At 40.6% G+C, this 17,393-nt stretch overlaps 1 protein-coding gene across 1 annotated transcript in view; it reads left to right on the forward strand.

Annotated features, from left to right (window-relative positions):
- The first annotated feature begins 126 nt into the window (after positions 1-126).
- The window catches only part of LOC127648711 (protein ABHD8-like), an 18,375-nt gene continuing 1,108 nt past the window's right edge, over positions 127-17,393 (forward strand). The window contains exons 1-5 of the mRNA XM_052133434.1: positions 127-656; positions 8,912-9,676; positions 11,413-11,583; positions 12,456-12,672; positions 14,133-17,393. The exon at positions 14,133-17,393 is cut by the window's right edge and continues 1,108 nt beyond it. Of these exons, the coding sequence (XP_051989394.1) occupies positions 8,925-9,676; positions 11,413-11,583; positions 12,456-12,672; positions 14,133-14,384 (1,392 nt within the window). The 5' untranslated portion in view covers positions 127-656; positions 8,912-8,924 and the 3' untranslated portion in view covers positions 14,385-17,393. The remainder of the gene's footprint in view (positions 657-8,911; positions 9,677-11,412; positions 11,584-12,455; positions 12,673-14,132) is intronic.

The following is a 17,393-nucleotide window of genomic DNA, read 5'->3' on the forward strand; positions in this document are numbered from 1 at the left end:
CAGTTTAGATTAAGGACACTAGAGCCTATTTCATGCAATGTTTTCTGTTAATCTACAAATATCAGAAATAGTGCATTTTCAACACTATAAGGCAGCATTATTAAAGAATAATGGCTTCATGCATGACATATATGTTAATGTGTCATCATGTAAGAGGTAAAAACTGCTGCTCTCTATCTCATCCGTGCTTAGCAACAGCATGAGTAGACTCTGTATTGGTCACTATCCAGTGATGAAAGCCCTGCAGTTCGTTACAACTCCTGTCAGTCGAGCAGAAAACGAAGCAAGGCATGCTTCCCGACTACAGGAGAAAACAAGGGCACTAGGGTGGATAATTGCCCAACCATGAGGATGCTGCGCGCGGATGCACCATGTTCGGAGACGCTTAAATTACGATGCACACTTTTATTTACCTTCATCCGCGCGCGCTCGGACTAATTCGATTTTAATAGCATAAAGCAAGACTAGAATGCAGAGCTGATACCAAACATGTATTCTGCTATTTAATATTATTATATGTCTTAATGCAACAGATTAGAGATATTATAATTGCTTTGTTTTTGATTTGCGACATCATAACCCGTCCTTCAAATATTGGTGCATCCTAAAATCTAGCGCGGTTACGAAACCGATTCGTCTACTAGGCATTGATCCAGGTAAGAATTACATTGCAAAGTCATATACATTTTCGCTTTTTATAATGCAAGTATGCATGCTACTGCGACATGTTTTGCAGACTCGTATCTATGCTACGGTTGTTGCGCATCAAGCAATCAATCAATGCAAATGTGTTACATAATGAAACCTGCTCAATGGAATGCAATGGGGCGAATAATAATACTGTTTTAATTATGATTCCAAAGCATCACATTCATGATTTTTTATTATTATACATATTTAAAAGGTTGTTTTCACAGGTGCATTGGAGTGCATCTTAATACATTTGATAGCTCTCACAAATGAAAACATTTACATTGTAAGTATGCTTTAATGGCACCCAGGTGGATAACCTGGCTTGTTGCATAGGGACTGTACGTAGTGTTCTGGTTGTAGGTTACTATAGCACTACTGTGCAGCAGTGTCTGCATACATACTCCAATTCTGCATTGCAGCCCAAGTGATGACTCGTCAAAACACACTCCCACCCTGGCGGATGTGGGGCAGTGCATGAACTGGTTTGTTTGCTTTGGATTTCTAGTGGATTACATTTTTTCCCCATCTGACCTCAACTGTGTCAGCATGCAATTGCAAGACCAGGGCAACATCAAGGGCAATATTTGACGTATTCATACACCTTCTAAAGGAATAGCAAAAGAAAACAGACCCAGATAGCAACAAGATGTGGGCCAAATCTGGTACTTTTGGCACTTCTGGTTTGGTTCAGTGAATTTGTAAAACCTTTGTTAATATTTGTTACAAATTATGGCACACTGCCAGGGACGGATTACCGACCAGGCCAATGGGGCCAGTCCCCAGGAGCCCTTGACTACTAGGGGGCCCTTGATTGCCCGGGGGTGCCCTGGGCTTTAAGGCTGCGTGATCTAGTTTGGTAATCCCCCACTTGAAAACCCTTTTGAGCATGAACAACAACAATTTTATGGGTGAAATCCTGAGTTAAAAACTTGTCCACGTTGTTACTGCAAAATTGTCGTCCTTTACATTCTGTTTTCTTTCTTTTTTAAAGAAAAATGTCCTGGTTACTTCCGTGACCTCCATTCCCTGATGGAGGGAATGAGACATTGTGTTTTAGTATTAAAATACTTTCTTCTGTCCCAGCTTATTATGCAAAGACAACTACAGTGTTGTGAAAAAGTATTTGCCCCCATACTGATTTCTTTGGATGGATGGTTGGTTGGTTGGATGGATGGATGGATGGATGGATGGTTGGATGGATGGATGGATGGATGGATGGATGGATGGATGTTTGGTTGGATGGATGGATGGATGGATGGATGGATGGTTGGATGGATGGATGGATGGATGGATGGATGGATGGTTGGTTGGTTGGTTGGATGGATGGATGGATGGTTGGATGGATGGATGGATGGATGGATGGTTGGTTGGTTGGATGGATGGTTGGATGGTTGGTTGGTTGGATGGATGGATGGATGGATGGATGTTTGGTTGGATGGATGGATGGATGGATGGATGGATGGTTGGATGGATGGATGGATGGATGGATGGATGGATGGATGGTTGGTTGGTTGGTTGGATGGATGGACGGATGGTTGGATGGATGGATGGATGGATGTTTGGTTGGATGGATGGATGGATGGATGGATGGATGGATGGATGGTTGGATGGATGGATGGATGGATGGATGGATGGATGGATGGATGGTTGGTTGGTTGGTTGGATGGATGGACGGACGGTTGGATGGATGGTTGGACGGATGGATGGATGTTTGGTTGGATGGATGGATGGTTGGTTGGATGGATGGATGGATGGATGGTTGGTTGGATGGATGGATGGATGGATGGATGGTTGGTTGGTTGGATGGATGGATGGTTGGATGGATGGATGGATGGATGGATGGATGGATGGATGGTTGGTTGGTTGGACAGACAGACAGATAGATAGATAGATAGACATATTAAATTATTATCGGTATTCCAATAAAAACCCAGTTGAGTTATGATTGAAAAATTGTCAACAACCCAGAGGTTAATAGATTGTTGTCATGATCTCTGGGCCTTTGCATCTCTACTTATATCCCTCTTTCATTCTGTGCATCTTTCCAGTGTGGATTTCAGCACAACTTCACTGTTCATTTGTTTCCTGTGGGTCAGCAGTAAACAGGACCTGATGCTGGAAAATCATTTAGCTTTGCTTGTTTGATGTTCCCCCACCTGCAAACTAATCACTGTTGCATTTTAAAAGTCCTACTGAAACTGATCTTGTCATCAGTCATTTTCTAGCAACCTTAAAGAAATAGTCTACCCTAAAATGAAAACACTGTCATTATCTACTAACCCTCATGTTTAACACTCATTTATCTTCAGTAGATCCTTGGGCTCCTATTAACCGTCTGTCTATAGTATTGCGTGTGATTCTCTTTTGGCTGTATACAGTTCCTTATACAATGGGCGCCCGTGGCTCAGGTGGTAGAGCGGGTCGGCCACTAATCGCAGGGTTGGCGGTTTGATTCCCGGCCCACATGACTCCACATGCCGAAGTGTCCTTGGGCAAGACACTGAACCCCAAGTTGCTCCCAATGGTAAATAGCACCTTGCATGGCAGCTCTGGTGTTTGAGAAGACTTTAAATATTACACACAAGTCAAAGAAGCTTTTTATTGTGCTTTTTTGTCCTTTTTGAAGCTTGACAGCTAACCATAAATAAGTGGTCTGGACATTGGATTTTATTCATTTACATTCATTTCGTTTTAACGTCTGAAATAGTATTGAGGAGAGGTTTTGCATTAATCCACCAATATTTTGACATTTTAATGGCACTGATTGAAAACTGTGTTTGCTATGCACATTAACCAAAGTGTCTGCGCCCCCTTGTGTCAGTAAAAAATCTACCGAAATAAAAAATTTACAAAAATTTTGTAAAACAAGTATTCTGCACTCCTGTATCGGCATCCTGGTCTCAATCAAGCTACTATACTTACATTTTTACAAAATAATTTTTGTTACGTGGCTCGCCACAATTTTAATAAACACTTTTGCGATGCAAAGGACCAGGGTAAGAGCATAGACTGTAAAAAAAGATGGACGACGCCCCTTCGCTCTTTTCCATTGGTGAGAACTGAAGCCGCCAGTGTCCCGATATGGCGCTGACATCTTGGGACTTGAGTCTGCGCAGTTGCGATTTCAGGACCAGACCTGCGCAGTAGTGAGCAGGAAGTAAAGCCGCGAAATCAAGGCCCCGCCCTCACTCTCGCTGAATCAATCGCAAAAAATAATTTAAATAATTAATTATAGAAATTTAGATATTCAATTTAAAGCTCCAATCTCCTCAGTCCTCCGAAGATCCCGAAAAAAAACTCTGTTGGTGCTTCAGTGACTACTTCTCTCAGAGAACCTGTCAATCATGATGTCACAGCAGCGTTTTTATAGCATCAAATAACGAACTAAAAACAAACTTATTTTGAAAACAAACACTTGAAATTACATCAACGTGATAGAAACGACAGTAAATGACAGAAACTATCTTTGGAAAAAAGATATGTGAAGTGTAATTTAATTGTTTAGTTGGTCTCACGTCCAGTTGAATAACATGGGGAGGCGGGTTTATGACCTATACTAGGACCAGTCACCGGGGGGCGATCAAGACGCTTTGGCTTCACTTTTGAGGGCTTGTGCGGCACGCTTGGGTAAGAGTCCTGAAGTTCTCGTGAGTCGACACGTGAATGAAAGTGTCATAAACGCACCATAAAACAACGTGGTTGCTTCAGCAATTGTGTTTTTCACCTCACATTTGCTTTTTATGACACTATTAGTTAGGTTTAGGTTTAAGGATTAGGGTAGGGAGGTTGGTAGTGTTGATGTAAACAAACATTAACATAAAAACTTCATCTGTTTGGGAAAAAAGTGAACTTGCTTTTATCGCTACACCGTAGACATTTCACCTCGGTACTTCAGTACTACTCTGTATTTCACTAAGTCTGTGATATGTGTAATGAACCAAGTAATGACATTTTGCAAAAATGTTTCTACAAATCCATAGCGGTCAACCACTAAACGTTAGTCTCTGGGTTTGACTGACAGAAGTTTCTCTTAAAATATAGACTTCTAACTCCATTGCATAACTGCCAGAGATTTAACTGAGCAGAATCAGCCCTGCGGCATTGATTTTTATGGAGATGCTGAGCTGGACACTTTAACAGTTGCAGAATCTGCCAGCGGTGCAAGAGTTGCTTCTAGCAAAAACACCAATTCCTAGAGTATCCCGGAAGGTCCCGGAAAGGTCCTCAAAGCTGAAATCTGTAATTGTTATGTTAAAATACTTTCTTCTATCTCAGCTTAATATGAAGAGAATTACAAGCAAACCATTCGTAGGTTAATTTTCCCTTAAAGTGTAAACAATGTGGCATTGTGGCTCTTTTCAAACATTTCTGTTTGTTTGAGCTTCTCGACCACCCCGACACAGCAACATTGGCTCAACCAATGGTATGAATTTGGGGTGTAGAAATGACACACTTTGCCCTTAAATTTGTGTTGATCGGGTTCTAGATTACCTCTTATAAGTCTGAATATTGCCACGGTGGCTGCAGGTAACAGTTTGTCTGATGTTAATGATGAAGGTTGTCTATAGTATAAGCATCTCTTAGCATCGCACAATTTAAAAGAAAAAAACACATTATATATTATAAAGTGTCTGATGTCTACAAGAACAAGGTAGTGAGACAAGAGCAATGTGGTCGCCACCATCCCTTCATCTGATTATTAATAATATATCACCTCTAAAAACCTACTCTCATTTAGTCTGAATAATGTATGCTGAAACAAGATGAATATGGGGAAAATAGAACAGATGAAAATGAGAGAGAGAGAGAGAGAGAGAGAGAGAGAGATTGTCTTAATGATGAATGATGTTGTTGCTGTTGTTTGCTGGTCTCTCTGGCTGCAGTACAGGAAGCTCAGAGCTGCAGCGTCTGTGTTCTACGTGTCACTTCATCTCGCGGTGAGAGACAGAGGCTGTCTGCCGACTCGTGCGTGGTGTCATCTAAAGTCAAAACATTTCAGAGGTGTTTGACACTTTGTGACAAGTACAAATGTATAAGACACTTAATAGATATTTAGAGAGACAGACAGAGAGACTGAACAGACTGACAGATAGATAGATAAAAACATACAGACAGATAGACAGACAGACAGAAGGATAGACAGACGGACGGACGGACGGACAGACAGATAGATAGATAGACAGACTGGCAGATAGACAGAATGAACAGACAGACGGATAGATTGAACAGACAGACAGGCAGACAGATAAAAAACAGACAGGCAGATAGACCGAACGAACAACAGACAGACAGACAGATATAGACAGGTAGACTGAATAGCAGACAGAAAGATAAATAAAACATACTGACAGATAGACAGACCAAACAGACAGACAAACAGACAGATATAGACAGGTAGACTGAATGGCAGACAGACAGATAAATAAAACACACTGACAGATAGACCGACCAAACAGACAGACAGACAGATATAGACAGGTAGACTGAATGGCAGACAGACAGATAAATAAAACACACTGACAGATAGACCGACCAAACAGACAGACAGACAGATATAGACAGGTAGACTGAATGGCAGACAGACAGATAAATAAAACATACTGACAGATAGACAGAACGAACAGACAGATAGATATACAGACAGATAGACGGATGACAGACAGACAGGCAGACAGATAGACATATAAACATTCACAGACCGAACAAACTAAAGGCATACAGACAGTCACACAGAGAGACAAACAGATAACAAACAGATAAAAAACAGACAGACTGAACAACAGACATATAAAAACATAAAGACAGATAAACAGATAGATAACTGACAATAGACCGAACGAACGACAGACATACAGACAGATAGACAGATCGAACAGACAGACAGACTATACAGACAGATAGATCAAACAAACAGACAGACAGACAGATACATACGTAGATATAAAACATACAGACAGTTGGACAGAAACAAGAGACAGACAGATATACAGATTGAATGACAGATAGACAGATAGATAAAAACAAAGACAGAGAGACAGAATGAAGAGAAAGACAGACAGATAAAAACATACAGACAAACAGAACGAACGGACACCTAGATAGAAATACAGACAGATAGATCAAACCACAGACTGAATTAATAGACAGACAGATAGATAGATAGACAGACAGACATATAAACATTCACACAGACAGATAGAACGAACGAAAAAATACAAAGACAGACAAATAAAAAAAGCATACAGACAAACTGACAGAGCGAACAGACCGACATACATATAGAAAGATATACAGACAGATAGAAGGAACAAACAGAGACAGACAGACAGTTAAAAAATAGTCAGACAGACAGACAGACCAAATGAACATACAGACAGACAGACAGATAGAGAGAAAGAACAAACGGGTTGCTAAGGTGTTCTGAGTGTTTTAGCTCATTGATATGCGGTTGCTAAGGACATTCTATGTCGTTGTTTACAGGCCCCAGTCAAAAGATTTCAGATTCAAGTCTCTTTAATATGATATAACTCCTGCCTCTCCTTCAACGTTAGTCTGAGTGATTTATAAAAAAAATTTGCCCATTTTATTACACTGCAATATGAGAGTTCTAGCATACATTTATTGCGTATATTTTGGTTGAACTCTACACCATAGATTAATTTATACCTTAACACTCAATATACAAAATACACTAAAATACACGATTTCCATCTTGCACTCATAATAACAATGCTAGCCAGAAGATTTATCCAAAACACATCCAACACATACTGAGCTGTTTTGAACGTCCCATAGCCCTTGGCCTGGCTATATTTAAAGTCGCAGACACAGAATAAACCGTCTTAAAGAAAGGATGCTCTGCAGAAGACCATTTATGACTAAGAGACAATCCCAGCTACATTGATTTGTATGCAGGTATCAGAGGGGGTCATCTGATATGGGCGGCTTTCTCCATTAGTGTCCAAGGGAAACACGCTGGAAGAGCCTGGGGTATTTTTAGAAATGTGTCTAGGTCACTATGTGAATCCTCACATCTTCTTCAGGGTTCCACTGCGGAGACCGATGCATTATGCAGCATATTCTTATGCCATTTTTTCCACTTGCTTTTGCCTGCAATGTTTTGCATGGGTGAGTGTGCGTGCATGTTAGTATTTTTCCGAAAGGGAATCTTTGTGCTTCGAGCTTGCTCTTTCTTTAAGAGAAATATAACTCTACACAAATTAGTCAAGTTCCTACGGACTCAAAAATGAAGATAGAAAGTGTCTTTGTTCATGTAAACAGTACAGGCTCTCTAGTTCTCTCTCTACTGTGTGTGTTTGTGTTTTCCATGGTGTCTTTGTTAAAGCGCTGACCGCTTGAGTGCTGAACGCAGCTGTCACACTGTCGCTCGCAGTAACAGCAATGCAGCACTTCTAATGTGTAGCACAGCAAGTTTTGAACATCACAGAAAGACTGGAGGGGGTTCTGCAATATCAACCATAATAAAACAACACTGCATTAGTGTAACAGGAGATAAAATGTTGCAAGGGAGACTTACCTAACTGGGTGAAATTCACTTAGTAGAACATCATTTCTATCAGGAAGTCTCGGAGACTTGAGTGAAATTTAAGATGTCATTTATTTGATGAATATGAAACAGAAATGTAATGTCTCTCTTTGGCGTAGACAAAGACGTTTATTGGTCCGAAGACATTGTACTCAGAACCGTCATATCCTGCCAGAGATAGGAGGCAGGGGCGAGGAGCCTACCCCCGTGCAGGACGGACTCAACAGGTGGTGGTGGGGTGGTGGAGGTTGCCGTGTTAGCACACTGAAACAGCAATGTGATAGATTGTGAGCAGACTTATAAAGCAATGGCTTACATGTGATTGGCTAGGAGTTACCCAGCTAACGGTGCGATAATGTACAGCTGCTAGTCTTCCCGCTAGAACTACGCTGCGCTTACATGGACTGGTTTTCTCCTCATAACCCTGGAACATGAGAAATACTGGTGTTAGCAACCTCTGTAATGTGAAGTACTTCCAAAGAAACAGGATGACATAATCATCGAAAAATAAATGTAGGCATGATTTTATTTATTTTGAATTGATAGGATTGTGAAAGTTGTCTCTATTGGACAGAAGGTTCAGAATATTATGCTATACTGTTGCAAAGGCATTGACCATTCATTTTAATAATGTGAAGTACATCCTGACTGTGTTTAGTTGTGTGTCCTCAGGTAAACAAGCACCATGTTGACCAGCATCACCGAGAGCATCTTCTGCTGTCTGATGGGAAAGACCAATGGCGTCGTTCTGCCGGTTGAGTCATCTGATGGGAAACCGGCTAACGGATTCGAGTTTGTGGAGGTAAAGCCAGGTCGGGTGCTACGCGTGCGCCACATCCTCCCAGAACGCCCCGCGACTACCGAATCGCAACCAGAACCGGGCAACACAGTCCACTGCAAACGCAAGATCACAGTGTACCGCAACGGGCAACTCGTAATCGAGAACCTGGGCGACGTTCTCCACTCCGAGATCTTGCAGTGCCAGAACGGCGACGTGGAACCGTGCAGCATGGTAGAGGTGGAGCTGTCCGACTACACCACTGCACCGTCATCACCTGATCCCAGACCTGCTCCACCTCTTCCCACCTCGGATCAGCAGAAACCTGCTCCTCCACCCAGGCGTCGGCGACGGAAACCGAAGCGCACTGTAGTAATCGATACGGAGCGCTGCATCAGCAGCTGTAAGGGGACGCACTCAGATGTGGCACTGTTTTTCATCCACGGTGTTGGCGGTTCGCTCGATATCTGGGGCAGTCAGCTTGATTTCTTCTCACGGTTGGGTTACGAAGTCATCGCCCCTGATTTGGCAGGGCATGGAGCTAGTATCGCCCCTCAGATAGCGGCGGCTTATACTTTCTATGCCCTAGCAGAGGATCTGCGTGCCATATTTAAGAGATATGCAAGAAAAAGGAACATCCTTATTGGTCACTCCTATGGGTAAGAATATCTCAATGAATTTGTAGCACATTTTTGCACTATACACTACCAGAAGGGCTGGGTGATGTATTGAATATGAATTAAATAATTGCAATATTTCTTCTGGCGATATAAAATTAAGCAAAATTGTGAAAATAATGATAATTGTAATGCATTTTTGTAATGCAAGTTTCCTAAAGAGTGCATCATCAGCCTAATGCTGTAATTCCAAAGATTTTTAACAACTACAAGTTATTAAACAAATATAAAAACGTGACACAGTGTTACAGAAAAGAAAGAGATTAAAGCGTTTCACTGGACTTGTATTGAGGAACATTGTAAACTGTTTTGTTAATTGTAATCGCTGCACATTTAGTATATAGTAATAGTAATATATTATAGAAATAGCTCCAGGTAAAATGTAAGTAAATATCATAGAAATATAATACTATTGTATAAAACAAATCTAATACTCAAAATAATAATTCAGTGTTATATTATTATAATAAACTTGACTGGGTCACACAATAATAAGTCAATATAATAACGTTCAATGTGGTTCCAAAACGTTTTCGTAAACCCTGTTCTTTCAAACACACACACACACACACACGCACGCACGCTCGCACATACACATGCACGCACACACACGTGCCCACACACGCACACACACACATGCGCACACACGCGCTCGCACATACACATGCGCATACACACACACGCGCGCACACACACATGCGCACACACACACACGCGCGCACGCTCGCACATACACATGCACACACAAAAAATGCGCGCACACAAACATTAAAAGTAATAACATGTAAGTAAATAATGTTTTTTTATGTGTTGTTGTATATTAGTACATGTAATTGGAAACTACAATATATTCTACCTTTTTTTCATTTAGTGAAAAAATTGTGGGAAATCTACATGTATTATTTTTTAACAAGTATTTACCTCATGCATTGGTCACATCAATATTAGTCCGTTTTAATTTAGAAACCTACATTTTCAGTTTCCTAACATTACTGTTTTCAAAAGCGTCCATTTCTGGTGGAGGAAAATGTCAGTTTCAGTGTGGATGTGGCCTTTGAATCCACTTTTTTGGTTGAAATAATCGTTCCTCTGATTTAAAAAACATAACTTTGAACCCATTTCTGAGCAAATATGTAATTATATGCATATCAAATATCATCAATAGGCCAAAAAAGTGTTTTTAAAGCCACGTCGCCCAACCCTAAATCCACTATCGGTTGACCTCTACCTAGAATGCATAACAAATGGACACTGCTTTTTCCTTGACTATCAGCTCAATTGTTTTAATTAAAGACATTTAAACATAGGCACAATATTATATTTGTTTAGAAAACCTATTTCAGATATTTGTGCATAAGCCTGTAAATCAGGGCTGGACTGGGAAGATAAATCGGCCAAGGATTTAACATGGCATTTTACATATGGTCGCTGTCCTTTCCATTTTGTTGTCCATTATGCATAATGCAGTGGCACACTTTAGCTTATCACGGCCCATTCGGCATATTTTGCGGCTGACCCATTGGCATCCTCGGTTCTCCCAATGGCCAGTCCACCCCTGATCGGCCCCAAAGAGCGTCGGCACACCAGGAAAATGCAGGTATGCCAGATTACCAGTCCAGCCCTGTTTTAAATCAAAAGGTCTTTTGGACCACAAGAAACTGTCAAGCTTTTGATTGCTTATGCATAAGTCACTGTTTTTGGTTATTGTTAATGTATAGGGTGTCGTTCTGTACGTTCCTGGCTCACGAGTATCCGGAACAGGTGCATAAGGTGGTGATGATAAATGGAGGAGGCCCCACGGCGCTGGAACCCAGTTTGTGCTCCATCTTCCAGCTACCCTCCTGCGTCCTACACTGTCTGACTCCGTGCCTGGCCTGGAGCTTCCTCAAGTAAGACACTTCATATTTGTTACATAGTGCTAAATGGTTCAGACTGCAATTCACAGTACAATGGATTTTTAATGTTGCCACAAGGGGCACTATAGTGGACATTGGTCCGCGTCTACGGTGAGTTTTCTCTTTTAAGTCAACTACTGTCATGGCGGAGCAACGGTTTAAAGAGAATACTGCTGAGCATTATATTTTTAGCAACTTAGCTGAATAATTACACATCCAGTTTTATGGCACAAAGGTTTGATGGTAACTCTATCACCCCCCTTGAGTACTGAGGTTTGTTACCACTACATTAACGAAGAAACACACGTTAAGCATGTTCAACCGGACCGTGGGTTGGCAAGGGGATTCTTGGGGATGAGTTTGTGTATGTAACTGGAGTCTGTGTAAATCTGTGTAAACCTCACTCGCCTGGCCTCAAGACGACTGGCGCACTAACGACTGATGCTATAAGCTGTAGCCGGTCCTCGTTAGCACACCCGCCTCCCATGCCGGCTGACGCCGGTTCGAATCCCACTGGAAGAAAAACTTCCAAAACAAGGACGGCATTATAAAGACTTCAGGGTGGGCTCTTTTGATGTAGGCAATTAAGCAAAAACCCACTAACAGCCACCTTTTTGTCTTGGGTTTTAGGCACTATATAAATAAAATGTATTATTATAACTAGTAATGCCCTAGCATAGCAATGCAAAAACATTACCATAATCAAAACCATTTGTGTGCATTTTAATCTGAAATTGATATTGAGATTTAATGTTTGTATCTTTGTTTTCCTCTACTCTATCTCTCTCGCCGTCTCCTTCTCACGTTCCATTTCCTAATCTTAATTTTCTGTCTTTTTCCTCACCTCTCCTCTATCTTCTTCACAGTGCTGGTTTCGCGCGACAGGGTGCTAAAGAGAAGCAGCTCCTGAAGGAAGGAAACGCGTTTAACGTGTCTCCGTTCGTGTTGCGAGCGATGATGAGCGGGCAATATTGGCCGGAGGGCGATGAAGTTTATCATGCAGAGCTCACTGTACCCATACTTCTAGTGCACGGCATGTACGACAAGTTTGTGCCCATCGATGAAGATCAGCGAATGGCAGAGGTTAGCACACATCGAATAAACTTTCACGCACTGTGGTCATTATTTTACAAGGCAACTGGCCCAACTTTTGGGGGGTTGGGGTGTTCGCTGTCCTTTTCTGCATATTGCGGAGCCATTTTGTGGTCCGTTCTGCATCATGCTTACCGCGGCCAATTCTGCACGTTTCACGGTTCTCCCGATTGACATTCTGCCCCTGATTGGCCCAAAATTGCGTCAGCCCACCGGGAAAATGTCTGGTATGCCAGATTACCAGTCCAGCCCTGAGCTGAAGTAAAAGTCAATAGGGAAAACATTTTATTGCAGAAATGATTTACTATTTTGTAAAACAAATCTAATTTTGAAAAACAAATTTTGTATTACAGTAATGACAATCACCATTAAGGATTGTTAGTATGACAAAGACTATGTCTGGATGCATAACAGTAATGATAATTTGGGAGGAAAATGTTCTTAATTGTCATTAATGTCACAATGCAACAAAATTGTTATGGTCTTAAATAGGGGTCACTATTGTGTCATATGATGGCATTATAACGCTTCAGTAATTATCAGTGTTATTACGGCTCTCCTCCTGCACACAAGCATGTCTCTGTGCTGTTGATGAGTTAAAGAGAGTTACGCATGTCCACAGATGTTCTCTGAATGAAAGCCTGGTGTCTCATTGTACTGAACAGCATACTGATTTAACTCAGTCAGTGAAGACTTCCTGCTGTTAGACTTTAAATGTTTACGGGACACAGAGATACATTTCTGATCAGTGTCATATTTCTGATTGTTCAGAACATAAAGGGACACCCACCCCCTCAAAAGTGGGCATGTTGAAGGAAGCTCTGTGGCCAGAGGGCGCTGAGAGGATGACTGCACCGGCTCGGTCTTCTTGCAGTCGAAGATGGAGCAACTTTCTGCTCTTAAGTTTATTCTGTGCACTGTCAAGTGCTTCATCAGATTTGTCATGTTGCCGGTCTTGGCAACAATTCTCTTGTCACAAATATTGTAACGTGTGCTGTTGGCATCAAGCCTGGTGAAATGTAGCCACACTTTTGACCTTTTCCACATCTTTCACATGTATGGGGTTTGAAACGCATACACACTAATGTTTTTCCTTGATGCCTAAACACAGCCAATCACCGGCACTTTTAGATTTGGCCACATCTAGCATGCTTCATGCTTATCACTGTCGATGACAAGATTAACCCCTTAGGTATTGAAATTTGTTACGAATGACAAGACATTTTTCGATACTCGATTGTATAGAGGCAATTCGGTCGGTGCCTAAAATGTATCGAACTCGATACCCAGCCCTAGTTATAGTAATTGTTGGATCTAAGAATACACATATAAATAAATAGAAATATCAATACAAGGAATATAAAAGTATTGATACAATACATATTGATACATGATTGCATTGGCACAGGCCTGTTTATGACTGATTTATTGTTCAATGTCTTTGTTTCCAGATCCTCTTGTTTGCATTCCTGAAAGTGATCGAGGAAGGCAGTCACATGGTCATGATGGAATGCCCCGAGACCGTCAACACACTCCTGCACGAGTTTTTCCTCTGGGAACCTGACACTTCCAAAAAGGACACGATTTCCAAAGTAACAGCCGACCAGATGACAACCGACAACACCGCGCCTGTCCTGACACTCTGTGTCGCCAATGGCAGAAGCACAGGGACACCCAAGGTCAACAAGCCCCTCAACAAGTAACCTACGATTGACGTGTTTGGGGTAAACCAATCAGAAGGCTGTTAATGGCTGGTGCTGCAAATGGTGAAAGCATTGTCACCTTGGCCAGAAGGCCTGAACGTGTGTCACGTAAGAGGGCGAGAACGTTTCAAGTGTTGAGAATCTCTCTAAGAGAACTAGCGGAGTGGAGAAAGCAGCTGATTTTAAACCAATAATGGTGGTTTATGATTATCGTTATGCCTTTGTATCTCTCTGCTACCTTTGGACAATATCTTTCCTTCTTGTGCTTTCAAAACAAAAGGACTGGATGTCCGTCCGTTCAGAGGATGTAACCTAGTGTTCAAAAGTGCTGGAGTCTAGAAGGGACTGACTTACGAGATAAGACAGCAATTGATCCAAGTCGAGAGAGTGTATAAAGTCAATATGAAAAAACATTCGTAACCCGTTTTACTTCCATAATTTGATGTAATTTCAAGTGAAATAAGATATTCTGGGAAAAAATTAGGTCGGGGCTTGATTGATTTTATTCGTCGTCAGTGATTGTATTGCGAAAAAGTGGGCGTCATTTACTAGAATGGAGCCAAGTGGTTGAAGGGGAGGGGTTAAAAATGAGTGCTTGATGACATCATCCGAAAAGGAAAGTTGTTTCAGAGGCGGAGCAAGTCATTATGTTTCGATAAAAGAACACGAAGACAAAACATAGATTTGGAATAACGTGCACGGGTGAATCGTTCACAGTAAGACCAGGAACATGAATTAAGAAAGTCAATTTGATTGCATGTTGACTTAAACAATTTTGTACAGAATTTGTGTTCACGTCATCACCGAGCACTATTATATGTTCTGAATAAGTCAATACAAATACTAATATTAAATGGACACATTTTTTTACATGTCTTCCCTTATTAAAAAATATACACCACTTGCCGTTAAAGAGGGACTGTGCTTGAAAACAGAAAAAATAGATGACAAACAAATGATAATGTACTGTAAACACATGCTAGCTACACATTTTACTTGAAGCTAATTATTTTAACAACAGTAGAACACATGTTACTTCACATGGAGGACAAAAGCAGGACAAGCAAAAGACATCAAATAAAATTGACCGTCGCAATGGGAAATTTCATGCCAGTTGGCGCACTCTGCCATCTCCTAGCAACCAGGAAGTAGGGCTATGCAGTATGAGAGTGAGCAAAAGAAAGAGCTACAATATTGTTGATGGCCATGTTATGATATTGTGCTGTGTAAAAACAGGATATAAGCTACCAAATACGTAGTGTATTGCAACTACATACTCTTATGATATCTATAGTGTAGAATTGCAAATGTTGAGTAACGGATTGAACCAAAAATGTAGAATTGATTTAAATGATATTATGAATATCTAACAGCTAGGTTGATCAAATCACATGCAGTGCAATTAGAGCATAATTGTGTTTGATTAAGCTAAATAGGACAGTCTGTCTGTCATTTAATGCAAAAAATAAATTGTGGCTTGTGCAAGCCTCTGGCTGGTTACTATGACAACAGCCAGTCTGGTCCATCAGATCGTTTGGAGATAATTATTACACATGTGCAGGAAACAAAGGCATTATCTGCAGTCTCCTCACATTTATGTGATAAAACGGTCAAACATCCCCTTATAAGAGCTGATAGTTTAGACAAATTGAAAATCAGGCATTCATGTCATTGTTAACAAATTCTCTTTTTGACTTCCAAAAAAACATGTTGACCGTAATGCACTTACAATAGAGGTCTATGGGGTACGGAAGCCCTGAACCGCACTGATGAAAAACAAATTGCATCTTAGTGCCTTCCTGAGCCTACAAAGAGATGTCCAACAAAAACAACAACAACAACAACAACAAAAAGGTATAACTTGTATTTTATTATTATTCTCCCTAAATTTTGTTCACTCTATCGTTTTCCACTCTATCTTAATTTTTTTTATTCCTCACCAAAAAATGCTAGCTAACAATTAGCATGTGGTACCAACCTCGGCCACCAGGTGCCACTATCAGTAAGCATGAAATCTTATGCTTACAAGGTGACAGATGACAGCTGATCTGATGATTTATAGTTGTATAATACTCAATAACAAGAATGTTTTTTGAATCTTAATCAAGGAAATAAACAATGTTTGAGTCTAATAATAAATAAAATGTTATAATACAATTAAATTATAATTGTAAAAAAATTATCGTGTGTTCAGAAGAAAAGAAAAACATTTCGCAAAATAAATATTTGAGAGAAAAAAAATCCTTTTTTTTTTTTTTTGACAGATTTTTATTTTTTTTTGGACAGGCTCAGGCACTAAGACACCTAAAATAAAAAAAAATCACAATGCGGTTTGGGGCTTCCATAATGGGGCATGTACTGTATACCTGAGTGTTTTAAAGCAAAAATGTGCAGCTTATATTTTCGTTAAAACGCTATTATAACATATTATATTGTTTTTTGAGATGTAAAGACAATTTACTAGATTATAATTGAAATATTGGATAAAACTTTGCAAAGACAAGACTAGGAACTGTATTTTTTGGGCGGCTGTGGCTCAGTCGGTAGAGCAGGTCGGCCACTAATCGCAGGGTTGGCGGTTCGATTGTCGGTCCACATGACTCCACATGCCGAAGTGTCCTTGGGCAAGACACTGAAGCCCAAGTTTCTCCCAATGGCAGGCTAGCGCCTTGCATAGCAGCTCTGCCATCATTGGTGTGTGAGTGTGTGTGTGAATGGGTGAATGAGATGCAGTGTAAAGCGCTTTGAATAATGTTAAGGTTAAAAAGGCGCTATTAACATTTATTGTGGTGCAATGCATTGCCCCATAGACTTCCATTTCAAGTGCATTATGTAAACATGATTTTTGCTTGTTTGTACAAGTCAAATTTGCTTACATTATGTGTACAGTAGATATGCACTGATGTAAACCTTTGGGCAGATATTGATTAAATAAATATAAACATATTTTGCCACTTACCTTATTTTGTCACGAGATCACCGTTTTGCTCAGGAATTATGCTTTAAAAT

Source organism: Xyrauchen texanus, chromosome 9, assembly GCF_025860055.1.
Source record: "Xyrauchen texanus isolate HMW12.3.18 chromosome 9, RBS_HiC_50CHRs, whole genome shotgun sequence".
NCBI classification, from domain to species: Eukaryota; Metazoa; Chordata; class Actinopteri; order Cypriniformes; family Catostomidae; genus Xyrauchen; species Xyrauchen texanus.